The sequence below is a fragment of the Malaclemys terrapin genome, chromosome 14 (assembly GCF_027887155.1).
Source record: "Malaclemys terrapin pileata isolate rMalTer1 chromosome 14, rMalTer1.hap1, whole genome shotgun sequence".
NCBI lineage: Eukaryota > Metazoa > Chordata > Testudines > Emydidae > Malaclemys > Malaclemys terrapin.
This window is the reverse complement of record NC_071518.1, coordinates 32,880,212-32,893,847: the sequence shown is the minus strand read 5'-3', so window position 1 is coordinate 32,893,847 and position 13,636 is coordinate 32,880,212. Positions and strand designations below refer to the sequence as shown.

General features: G+C 40.2%; 1 protein-coding gene across 2 annotated transcripts in view; it reads right to left on the bottom strand.

Annotated features, from left to right (window-relative positions):
• NFATC3 (nuclear factor of activated T cells 3) overlaps positions 1–13,636 on the bottom strand; it is a 146,159-nt gene that overhangs the window by 74,711 nt on the left and 57,812 nt on the right. For both annotated transcript variants that reach the window (XM_054048896.1, XM_054048897.1), the window contains exon 3: positions 6,129–6,291. In XM_054048896.1, the coding sequence (XP_053904871.1) occupies positions 6,129–6,291 (163 nt within the window). The remainder of the gene's footprint in view (positions 1–6,128; positions 6,292–13,636) is intronic.

The window sequence follows — 13,636 nt, the reverse complement described above, 5'->3', positions numbered from 1 at the left end:
AGGAAGGCATCTTCTAGCAAGTGATACCCCATCCCTGCTCTTGAGCAGTTTTAGGAACGTTTCCAGGTTTTGGCCATGGCAAATAAGTCTATTTTTGGGACTCCCCAATGTCAAAAATCACACTGTAGAGAACATGGTCCATTTCCCATTCGTGTTCCTGTGAAAATGTTCTGCTGAGGGTGTTCACTGTGGTATTCGGCACCCGACAGTAAACTTCTGATATAATGATGCTGTGCCAAATGCACCAATTCCGCAGTTTCACTGCTTCTGCACAAAGGGATGGTGAACTTGCTCTTCCCTGATGGTTTATGTAGAACATATGTGGTCTGTCGTGACTTATATGTTTGCCACTGATCAATGGTAGGAAATGAGCACAAGCGTTCCAGACCACTCTGAGCTCCAATAGGTTGATATGTAGTGTTGATTCTATGGGGGAACATTTGCCTTGAACCATGTGATTGTTTAGGGGAACTCCCGAGCCCAGTAAAGATGCATCTGCAGTATCAATGTTGGAGGTGGCTGCGTGAAGCGACCCCTATGCAGACATTTTGCAGATCCTTTAACCATTCGAGAGCCTTTTACTGTCAAGGGCATCAACAGTAGTTTGTTCAGACTATTTATTTGGTGCATATCCTATTTATAGCCATGTCTGCAGACCATGCAAATGAAGCGTTGCATGACTTATCACAAAGATGTGCAAGTAATTGCAGGCAATTTCTAGCGGAGGTCTAGGGGCTGGTCTGTATGGTGTCAATCAAGCTGGTAAGGGTGTTGAACCTGTGTAGTGGAAGGCATGCTTTGGCCTTCACTGCATCGAGATAGGCTCCTATGAATTCTGGAAGTTGTACTGGAGTCAGTGTGAGTGTTCAGTTGTAGTCCCAACAGTGAATACATCCAGAGTTTTTTGTGTGACCAATAGGGCGTCTTGGAAGGATCATGCCCCGAGTAGGCAGTCATCTATATATGGGTAAATCACAATTCCCCATTTGTGAAAGTGGACCGCTACCACTGATAGGACCTTGGAGAATACTCTGGGTCTAGATGATAGGGTGAATTGGAAGTATACTGAACTGAAAATGGTCCTGACCAAAAGTGAACCTGAGGCACTTCTGTGGGATGGTTGAATCGCTATGTGAAAGTGGTTCTCGGCCCTACAAGATGCTTAATCTCCCTGGTCTAGAGATGGAATTATTGCAGTTAGTGTAACCATCTTGAATCTTCGTGTCTTTTCGCATTTCTTTAATGCTCTTAGATGAAGAATGAATCATCTTCTGGTTGCTTTTTTGGGGGGGGGGTGAGGGGGTGTCAGGAAGTATTAGGAGTAGAAACCCTTCCCTCTGTGTTGACTGGGAACTGGTTCTATAGCACTCAGCTTCAGGAGATTATTTATTTTCTGACATAGCAGGCTTTTGTGAGAAAGGTCCCTGAAGAGTGACAGGGAAGGAGGAAGGTAAAATGGACTAGATAGGAGATTATCTCCAGTACCTACTTGTCTGATGTTATGTTTTCCCAGTTTTGTTGAAAAAGAGCAAGGAAGCATCTGAAAGTATGCAGATGGTAGGAGTGGTAACTCTGGGCCTCGACCAATGTCTCAAAACTGATGTTTCAATATTGAGGGTTGTGCAGTTTAAGTTTTGGGCGACTGCAGTCTTTTGTTTTTGAAGCCGATGTCTCTTCCGCTGGGGTTCATAATGTCTCTAGGGTGGAGGAAGCTGCACTAGGATCTTTGTGACATTTGCGATTTACTGTATCATCTTTTCTGTGCAGGCATGTAAATCCCCAAGAAGCATAATGTGGCCCTTGAGTCTTTCAGTGTGTGTGTAGTGAAGAATCCATCTTCTCTGCCAAGAGTTTGGATCCCTTGAATGGAAGGTCCTCCACTGTGATTTGGACTTCTCTTGGTAAATCAGAAAGGTGAAGCCAGGAAGCTCTCATCACTACCACCACTGATATGGAGTGAGCAGCTGTATCCATGGCATCTAATGCAGTTTGTAGTGCTGTCCTTGCTAGAAACTGGCCCTCAGTGATGATAGCTTGGAACTGCTCTTTTTGATAATTTGGGAGGTGAACAATAAAGGCATTGAGTTTTCCATAGTTGATGTGACTATATTTCGCCATCAGGTCCTGGTAATTTGTAATCCTAAACTGCAGAGTTGCGGACTAATAAGATTTCCTGCCAAATAGGTCCAATATTTTCTAATCCTTGTCATAGGGAGTTGATCTAGCATGGTGCTGTCGTCCACATTCGTTTACAGTACCCGCAACAAGGAAATTCAGAAATGGGTGAGAAAAAGAGAAAGTCCACATCTTTATAGGGCATATAATATTTTGTCTGCCCTTTTACACGTAGGCATTTTCGAGACCAGCGTTAGCCAGATGATCTTGGCTGGGTCTAGTGGGGCCTTGTTGATTGGGAGTACAATACGCAACGAGGACATGTGGAGGATGTCCAACAGTTTGTGTTGTGACAACTCTGCTTCTTCAAGGGAAGAAGAGGGAGATAGTTTTCCTCCACCCCAATGGGTACTTGAGGTCCTAGGGGACTGGTGTTTATGAGCTGCCCATGGGTCACACTATGGCCACTGGGATGGTGCACAGGGTATGGGTGGTGATACCCTAGGATGTCCTGCAACTGTACTATTGGTATTGGAGATTCTGCATGTGGCTATAAGTGAAAGGTCCCTTGACCTTGTTCTGGGGAGCCGTACATTGAGACCAAAGTTAAGTTATCATCTCTGCTTCTTCACTCAATAAAGGTGGAGCAGCTAAAGAGGCTGGTGGGGAGTGTTTCAGTACTATAGGGGATTCCAGAGACCAAAATGCAGTCGGTAAGGGGATGCCGGTGACGAGTAGTGGAGATTCCAGTGTTCCTGAAACCAACACTGAGAAAAACAAAATTCCTGCAGTACTGTGGTGGTAACTGATACCGATGAGTCTGTCTCGCCTAGCTTGTCGGTGTTGAGTGAGTCTGGTAATTGAAGACTCTTGTGGTGTGATGACCATCCAGAAGAGAGTTCCCTGTAAGTGCTTGGTATTGCGGCTTTCCTTGTCTCTTGCAGTGCCATTTTAGAAAAGGTGGTACAGTCTTTATTGCCTTTTAATCAGACAGTACTAATGCTGCAAGCTGTGCTCCTCGGGTCTTTAGGCAGTATGGGTACCAGAGAAACCTAGTGTCTTATGGGGTACCATGCCACAGCTCCATCAGTATCAAGGTCACTGACTTTGCTGGGGATCTCTTCTTCCTAGTCAACTGTTCAGCCTGTGGACTTGTAGCCCTCTTTCAAGCTCTTGTGAGAGGAATCCTTACATTTCCTCTTTGACTGCACCATAATTTGATGTCCATGGATGCTGATGGTCATGTCAGGGATTGTTGCTCCGGGGGAGTCCCAGGACCAGGGTCGGAGGCCAATCTCAGGGGACTCTGCATCATGAGGAGCTTAAGCTTCAGGTCATGGCTCTTTCTTGCTCTTGTCTTTAATTTCTGACAGAAGATACACTTCTGTGATATGTGAGCCTCTCCTAAACCGCTAATTCAGCACAAATGGCCGTCGCTGACTGAGATATCCTCTCTACAGGAGACAGTGTTTGAACCTGGGGGAGCCAGGCATGCCCCTTCTTGAGGTCATTCCCTAAGAGGGGAGAGGACAGCAAAATCAAAAAGGACAAGGAGGCAACTGTTTTCTAAGTCAGAACAAAAAAGATTTTTTTTATATATTAAAAAGGGAAAAGGAGAAGGGAGTAGTAATAAACTAATAATGGAAACTCTAGTAGCTATTCTAAAAACTAAACAAAGTTTAAAGCTAATTGACTGTCAGATTCTACTTATTGCTCCATTTCATACCAAGGGCGGTTGAGAAGGAAATGAGGGCAGTTCGCCTGCACAGTGCTAGATAGCCTCGAGACAAGGAACAAGGACAAGGAGAGCACATATGTGGGCCAAATAGACACTGCTACCTAGTTTCCAATCTCAGGCACAGGAAGGCATATACACCTACAGTGGAGCAACCATAGGAACAGTACTCAAAGAAGCAGCTGGAATTTCCCTGTAATGGCTGGCCTGGACACTAGAACTGGGAGCAGGATGCCTATATCCTGTGCTCTTAAATGACCTCACTGAGGGAACTCAGACAGCATGGAGGAGGAAAAAGACATTTAATTCAAATACAGAAGATACAAAAGCCAGACTGGAGGTGAGGCAGGAAAGTAGAAGATTAGGGCAAAGAGCCTTGAGACTGGGAGCCAGTGAAGGAAAAGGGTACATGTGTCTGTGGACAGGAGAGCGATCCAAGTGCAGGCTCATCTGTCAACTCCCTTCATTGTCACAGTGCCAAAATACTCCCTTTGACACCGTGGTGCAGTTTGATACACAGCTAAATTTCAAATTATGACAGCATAATCCAGCAGTTAGAGTAAAAGAATTAAACTTCAATCCCCATTCTGTCAGATTTGCTGTCAGTGACCTCTTCATATCTACACTTAAATTTTGCTAGTATAGCTATACTGGCAAAACTTCCCTAGAACAGATGCAATTATAGCAGTACTAAAGTGCTTTTGCTGTTCTAGCTTATTCCAGTTCAGCGAGCAAAATAAATCATACCAGCACTAGAGCTTTTGACAGCAAACTGTGTTGCAAAAAACCACCCACACCCTTAACTGACAATACATATGTTGGTAAAATGTAAGTGTAGATCTGGCCTAAAGTAGAAGGATGCCACCTCTCTCTTTGTGGCTCCCAGGATTAGGTAGCATTTGGAAAGCACTTCACATTTATGTAGTATTTGTAACAAAAGGAAGAATCCAGCAAGAGCTAGCTTAGGGGTTAGGACATTTAGTGTCATTCACTGCTAGCCAAAAGGGGATTGCCACATGATGAAATGCCAGAAGACAGCAACAGAGGGTCCTGTGGCACCTTTAAGACTAATGGAAGTATTGGGAGCATAAGCTTTCATGGGTAAGAACCTCACTTCTTCAAATGCAAGTGAGGTTCTGCATCTGAAGAAGTGAGGTTCTTACCCACAAAAAGCTTATGCTCCCAATACTTCTGTTAGTCTTAAAGGTGCCACAGGACTCTCTGTTGCTTTTCACAGATTCAGACTAACACATACTCTGATACTTGCCAGAAGACAGTGAAACCAAAATGTCTACATTTCTGTTTTTTTCTGTGGAAATAATGTTGAGTCAGGCTGCCTTCAAAGTTGCTTTTAGGGCAACAAAAGTGAAGAAGTGGCTGGCACCCTCACCAAAGGCCACAAGAATTGAGCTGGGAGAGACTTTAGCAAATCTTCTTTTGTCCTCCCCCTTACTAGCAACCCACTTAAGAAAGCCAGTGATGTGAAGCTTCCCAGTGGGCCAGAGAAGAGTAAGCAGTTGCGTGTATTAGCCTCCTTCCCAAACAGCAGCAAAATCTGGCTAGTTTACAAGGAGAAAAAACAAAACTAAAAATTTGTTTACTGCAAATTTTGGTCTGTAGTTTACTACAATGAAAATTAGCAAGCATCTACTTGAATTACCTCAGTGTTTTACATAAACAGTGTGATAAAACAAAACCAAAGAAATTATAATCCTTGTCATACACCAGTCTTCATGTTACATAAGAACGGCCATACAGGGTCGGACCTTTGGTCCATCTAGCCCAATATCCTGTCTTCCGACAGTGGCCAATGCCACGTGTCCCAGAGGGAATGTTCAGAAATGTATCCCTGATATTGAGGAAATATAATCCATTAATCAAGTGAAGTTATAGCATTCTTAAGTGTTACAGAAATTAGATCTTAATATGACTGAGTATATGTCATTTATCATGCTGTAATCCTAATTCCCTCCCTCCCTCCCCCAAATTTCCTTTCCGATCAAGTGGAAGAAATTATGCATACTGTCATGAAGCCAATGATAAGTCTATAATATACAACGGAATTCATTATATGCTCTGTAATTGTAGCATAATTTTTACAAGTATAAAAATGTATTTAAGAGATTATTTTGGAGCAAACGGTATGCTACAGAGATGTCCCATCTATTCAGGATGATAAGAAGTGCCACAAAAAACCAGTAACAGTTTACAGTACTGCACTGTAAGTATCATCAATTTTCTGTAACAACTTTTGTGTAAAAGTTAAAAAACTTCATACCTTCACTACCGGGTGTGCTCCAGTAGATGCTTTTACTGCTCCCCTACTGCCTTCTGTTTCATAATGAGCTCTATGGTGAGTTTTAGGCTGTACGTCTATTTTCAGTTCACATTGTCCATAATGAGTTGGTAAAGGCCAGTCTAGAGGTGGTAATGAAGATGTGCTGAAAGCAAGACATGCACAATAAATTTAAGTGAACCATGCTACCTGGCCACAGTGTAGAGTCAAAATACCTACAACCACTGATCACACTCATTTTATACTATATTTACCATTTTGTAATGAAAATGACAAAAACAGTTTTACATTTATTTCAACTTACCAGCAGTAAAAATTCTGCTTCAAGTATTTTATATATGTTTATTCAAAACTTAATTTAAATTTGTTTCTTTGGGGATTAATTATTGGAAGGGGGAGGAGTAACACTGGTTAAAAGAAAGACAATGCAGGAAGCTGCTCTGAGAGACTCCATACACTACTTTATCTATGACAATAGGTATTCCACAACATACCAGTATTTGTCCTCAAATAAGATTGCCAACTGAGTTTAAATTATGGTGGTTTTGTGATAATTGAAATTGACAGTCTAATTTCAGTGTAACCTTTCTGCAAGCTTCATTAGCATCCATTCCCCCCTTCTCCTACTCCCCCAAGTGAAAAATTACAGTCTTAAATGTCTGATGTCTCTAAAGTGTTAACTGTTCCAGTTTTGTGGTTGCCATTCAAATGAAGGCAGTACCAGGACTCAAGGAAACAAGAGTTGTCCAAGCTTAGTAGAAGGGCTTGATGCAAAATGGTGCAGGGATTTTGGATTAAAACAAATTTGATCAAGTTATAGGATTAGATTAGTTATCCTTTATACACAGTAATAAAAAGTTACTCCAAACACCAGAGGGGAGGGTGAAGGTGGGGTGGAATAAAATCATTAGTAAGAGGTTGAGAAGGAAGTAAGCAACCCATGCCACTCAATTCTACTAGTGAAGAGGTAAATCCATTATATTTATCCCTTTAAGATACACATTTTAATAAGATGACAAGCCAGAACCAATCTAATAAATCCCCAGTAGAGCAAAGAATGCAGGAATTTTGAAATTCAGCACAATCTTTTATTTAACTTAAGTGCTTGCAGGAATATGCTGTAGTCAAAATGAACTCTGCACCCAGAACAATCATTTGTAATAGCAGTATGGTAATCTCTGAGTCACTATTATTCTCAAAGGTAAAGCTTAAAAATGTTTTCTTCAAAATTGTTATACTGCCATACTCTGGCTAGGAGGGAAGGCAAAACATGTTAAAAGACCAGTGAATGGTTTCATCTCATTAGACTGAATAATTCAATCTCTTTCCCTTTACAGGAAAAAAAAACTTAACCCATTCCTCAAGTCACGGTGAGATCCACAAACAGCAGCATTCAGAGCTCAGGAGAATGGCAAAATCTCTCCTAAACGCAGATCCCTATTACTTCCAGGGAACTCAACCAAATCTCATAACATATCCACAGCTAGGAGGAGACGTGCTAGGATTGAACAAGAAGCATTCCTCCCCACCATACAGCAGGGTAGCACAGTTTTGTCTTCAGCAAGTATCTGAATGAACTTAGGGCTCACTCTGCCAAGTCGTACGTTCCCCTCTTAATGCAAACATCACTGTGTCCTAGCAGGGAACAGAAGGGGAGAAGAGAAGGCACCACTAACTGGCCTCCTTTAGAAGAACCCACCACTGCTACCCACCTTCTGTTCCCCTGCTTCAGGAAGTATTTCTACCAGGCACCTCTCCCTCAGGAGAAGAGGAAACAGACTGAAAGGCATATCTAGATCGCCTGGATCGTGGGGGAGAAGGGGAGACAGGTGGTAAGAAACTTCCTTCGAAGAGGCCTGGTGCCTGCTCCTCCTTCCCTAACAAGAGGTGAGCAGGTGGGAGGGATGACTAGTGATGTTAGCAAGAAGGAGAAAATGGACAGAGATGCAGTAAACAGGCAGAGATGTACTGCCTAAATTGCCAAATAAAACTATCAACTGTAGATTTTGCTATTTACTTATCTAACTGCTATCCTAGATTCCCCTGACATAGAAGGAAAAAGTGGGGGTTGAGGTATTCAGCCTGCAAAAAGGGAAATAAAATGTCAAAATTAAGAAATACAAAAAAGGTAGGCTTCTTAAAACTGAAGTGCAGGGTCTAAAGAACCACCACTATTTAAGCTTATTTTCTCCTTAATGTCCCAAAAGTACTTTTTCATTTAACCAACCGCTGTTGTCACAAAGGAAGGTGCAGTATTGTGTATGAGAGGTCAAAAAAGAGATGGTCAGAGAGGACCTAACATATCCACAGTATGAACTACAGAACTGACACACTAACTACTAACAAGTTGCAAGCATTATCTATCTTTTCCCTTGAAGTTAATAGCCCAATCCTCCTCCCCAACTGGTCTCCTTCTAGAGGTTTTCATCCCCCTTTCTGCAAGATAACTAATAAGAATATGGCAAAAGCCCCATATTTGGCAGATCCCCATTGCCCCTTGAATTAGAAATTTTCATATAATAGCACAAACAGGAAAAATATGCTAAATCACAAGCGACACAAAGTTTCAAATTTTGTAGCTTTTTGGAAACTATCAATATCTCAGTAAGAGCAACACAGAACAGGTGCAAGTAAAATAGCTTGCTCATCTTAATAGGTACAGTTTATAAAACTTCTAAAGATTCTTCCTAATGGATCCTATTGTGTTAGATTTTGAGATTATGCTGCATCATATGCTATTGTCCTCTAGACACAACAAGTTGCAAGTAATGCTAGTTCAATTCAGAAGGCAAACATGGACTAACAAGTGGAGAGCCAAAATGTTAGAAGATTGCTTTTCAACCTGTTTCCCCCTATCACTTATTTATAGGATCAAACTTTCATTTAGAGAGAGAGTGGAGACCAAGAACTAGGTGAAAGTCTATGCTTGAAAATTTAACAGAACCATACTGTACAACTTATTTCTGAATGTTAAATAAATAGTTAAATTAATGCGGGCTATTCACAGAATGACCATGATCCCCAAATGGCACAGATGTGCCCTACTCAGATCAGAATATCTAAGACTAAGTCACCAGACTAAAGAGATTTTCACTCTACTGAAGAGCACTACGACAGTCCAGATAACCGACTGTATACCCTGAAAGGAGAATTTCTTGAATACATTTAATATCTTAGAATAGCTCTCCATTGCACATTACTACTATTTACAGATATTGTAAGTATAAATCCTACACGGAGATTGTCCAAGGCATTAATCACATAGCCAAGATGCACTGCTTCTTCTGAAGTGAAGGGAAAAAATAAACTCGACAGAATGGGGCTCCAGTCAAGGAAGCAGCTGTAAAGCTGACCATGAAAGAACTAGGTTGTTACATTCTATGGATACTAATTCTGTCCATCTACAATCAGTCTGGATTTTCTCATTCAGTGGAGGAGGTTTTCCCCGATTTAGCAACAGAGAAATTGGTTAAAGTATATTTTCATTCATATTTTTACACATTAGTTCAAATACATTCTTGGTATGTTGTGCAAAAATATTTGGGGGTCTGATGGGTTTTTTTTTTAATCCAATTGTCTTGATTAGAGTTAGTGGGGTTTGTTGGGTGTTCAGCTCTTTGCAGGGGTCTTCCAGGTGAAGCCACAAAATAGTTGCTCTGCAAGAGATCTTTCATACACAACTACCCTACTTACCCATCTGAACTAAAATGAACAAAGTCAGCAAGAAATTACATATTATAGTTATGTAACTAAATTGGTTTATCAAAAACAAAAGCTCAATATTTGCTAGTTTTATTACAGATCAAAAATTTTACAAGAATTTGTAGATCAAACAGAGCAATCATACCAACATCTTTAAAGAACAAGTTCAAATCTATGTGCACATTTGTAGAACACTTTCTCATAAGAAGTCAGGGTAATGTTACTATGTATCAGATGCTGGAAAATAAATCTAGGAACTCCATCTTTTAAGATTTAAGAAAGGGTTCAATTGAAAGTATTTTGCCTACTTTATTAGAAGAGATTCTAAATGTTAAATTTAAGCTTTTCACTATAGAAAGCACCTTTAACTTACCAATATTTCAATCTTTGAGGCAGAATGATCCATGGAAGGTAATTTATTGGCCCTTTGTAAATTATGGTTTTGATTTGGAATTGTGAGAAAGTTCACAATTTTAACTTTAACGTTTGTCTTTAATCCTTATTCTATTTCAATGTTATCAGATGTGGCCAGCAAAACAAAAAATATTGGAGATTAAAAAGTCAAATAGTTTAAAGAAAAATATGCAAAAATTAGTGCTACTATGGAAGACTTTTCCCTTCAAAGTTTGAGGTAACTGGGATTAACATTATGTATGTTTACAGGTACAGCTAGAATTTTACTGATAAGGCTATATTACTTTGTATTCAGAAGCCAAAATATGCAAATGTAGGCTCCAGAATTAATGTGGACAGCACTCTGTGGTTTTCTCTTCCCTCCTTCCCCTCCCCCCGCAAGGGTTTTCAAAAGATGAGTTGGGGGGGGGGGGGGGGGGGAACCACAAGCAGAATCTAATTTTCTATATTTTTACAATCTTTCCTTTTTGGGTCTGGAAAAAACCATGGTCTACAGACACTTTGCAAATGTTTCCAGTAAAAGCCCTACTGACAATCATTCCAAACAGTGTCTTTAGTAGTCTATGTAGCCTATTCTTTTGTATCAAAATCTCATCTTGTGGTTCTCAAAGCACAGAAATAGATTTGGAGAACCTACAAGTGTTTCACTGGTGTACAGTACTATAAAAGTCTGAGCACTTTATGAAAGTAGACTCTCAAATAATAAAGCACAATACAACCAAAGGATGTGATAAAAGCATGCATAAGTCCTAGGAACCTGGCGAGACAGCATAGGTTACAGACTACAAAGATTCTGTAGATTTTATAGTAAAACAATTTCACAATCCGATTAATACAAGCCTCAAAATGAAGCTGAGACTGGGATGACCTCAAGGATATATACAGTACTTCAGTGCAGAGCCATCACTAAAAGGAATCCCACAGTAAATCACTGGGGACACCCTTTAGGGTGGACCTAAACAGAAGCTATTACATTCAATTGAAGAAAAGATGAAGGCACCAGAATGTTAACTGAATAGAGACAACTGTACTTTCAGCAACTATCATCTCAAAGTATGATGGATTCCAGGTTGGAATAAAAAAAACAGCCAAACAAAGGGCATTACATGTCAACCATGGACCACAATTCCAAATGATTATGGGTAACCAAGAAGGCAGTCAGTCTATACTGACTTCACCCCTCAGGCCCACCTTAAGGTGGAGCTTTGGTTAAAATATGATAGAAGTGACCTTTAAAGCCCATCTGACAATTTGACTGCCTCCTCTGCTCTGTATTGCCTGGGAACAAACTCAGTTGGGATTTGGGATTGCTTTGGAACAGTGACACTTTCCAGAAACATCCATGCAGATGGAACTCACATGCTAATAACAGTCTTCTCTTAGGTGGGTTCCCATCCACCCAAAAACCCCCTCACTGAAGGACACAGATCTTTAGATAGGAGCTTCTTAGAGTCTTCTCTTCTGTCATCCTACATTCTGAACTAGCACAGATCTGGGTTCTCTTCTTTGATCCAATGGTACCAGACACTGGGATCCATGTATTAATTCAACACTGGTGAGTTTTTGAATACACGTGAGGCTGGAACCAGGGCTTTCTTAATTTTTGATTCCTTTCACCTAAAAATGTTTCTGCTCCCTTGGCTTCTTCAGTTCCAACCACAAACTCCGTAGGATTAAGAGCAGTGAGAAACCTTCCTAGGCATTTAAAACTCCCAACTCCTCTCACCATTTTTTCTTGATGTTTAGATCCATAGGTCTATAGGGTCAACCTTTGTTCCATCTGAGGTATGATCAGATGCTCATCCAGTTGCCTTTCCCATCAAATCCAAATCTAGAATGGTAAGAAGGGCTTGTACACTCTTTAACAGTTCATATCCACACACACCCAAATCTGAAGAGTAAGTATACTGAACACTCCACTTTTCCCCACTTGAACACTTAATTTAGCAGCAAGGCCATGTTTTAAGTTCAATTCAGTCTGTGTTTCCCTTTTACTTTTTCTCGTCAAGTGATATAGTAGTTTTCTCGACCATGCAACCAGGAGTGCAGTCACCTCTTCTGCGGTAACTTTTGCTTTGTTTAGTAGGATGAAGGTGTGCTCACTACTGGTATTTCTTCCAAATTAGAGTTTTTATTTTAAATTTGAAAAAGAATATTAACCAAAAATAAGTTGGACATAGTTGTGGCATAGTTTAAAACATGAGAGCTCTCAAATCATAGCCTACCCCAATCTTTTGGAGGGTATTTTCCTAGAACTGCTTGTAGGACAAAATACTAATAAGGCTAATTTTCATTGTGCATTTGGGGTAAAATGGGTAATTTAAATTTCATTGCTTCGAGTAACTCTGGAGTATAAAGATAGCGACAGAAATTGTGTGACAGTTCTTCCCGCTGGGTTTTCTTTTTGGTTGATGACAGGCTAGCAAGACCTTGCCCAACCTCCATTTGTACTAATTCTACAGTGATAGGAAGATTTGGGCCATACATGTACAATTTCAGATCAACCCTCCCATTATTTTAATTAGTAGACCCCATTATTAAATGCATTTTCAGTATTCTAGTACTGTTCACTGATTGGTAAAACTTAATATTTTATCACACAAGAGCAAAATATGTAATTGAATCACATGTTCAAATGTGAAAGTCCAGTATTAAACTTATCTGAATTTTGAAAGGCTTGTTAATGGTGTGTAAATATAACATCAATTGTTTAGCTTATTAAAAATGTAATAGGTTCAAAGTTCTCTTGCTTATTTCACTTAAGTGGACACTTATCTTCAAAGTCAGTGATTTGCAAATATATTTTCACAATAAGTTTTGCTAATACAGCATGTTAGTCTTATTCTTTAAAAAGAATTGGATACCAACATAGCAGAATAGGTTGGCCATATTCCACTCTAGTGCTGAACATTTATTTGTCCTCCTTATCTTTAAAATAAAGTTATACTGATCTTTGGAAGATGGAGCTTTGATACATTGTTAAAGTTGGAATACCCGTCTGCCTCCCTCTCAATTTATATTTCAAAGCTACCACTTCTCCTTGGCTGTTTGCTGTCAAAGGTTTCACTACAGGCAAGTCAGAATGACAGAAGCTTAAATTTTCAGTGCTAGCTGTCATACTGGTTGCAAATAAAAGAGGCCATCAAGTTGCCATCAGGCATTCACCACTAAAACCATGGACATGCTTGAGCTCCCTACTACCACCAACCACAACTCTGTTTGCTTTTCACCACAGTTAACAAAAAGGTACTGCTTGAGATCCTGCCACTACCTCTCCCTGTGCTTTAAAGTAAATATTACCACATTGAACATGATGGAACATGCAAAAAATGCATGTCAACTTGTTCAAATATAAAGTGTACACATTTTTCCAA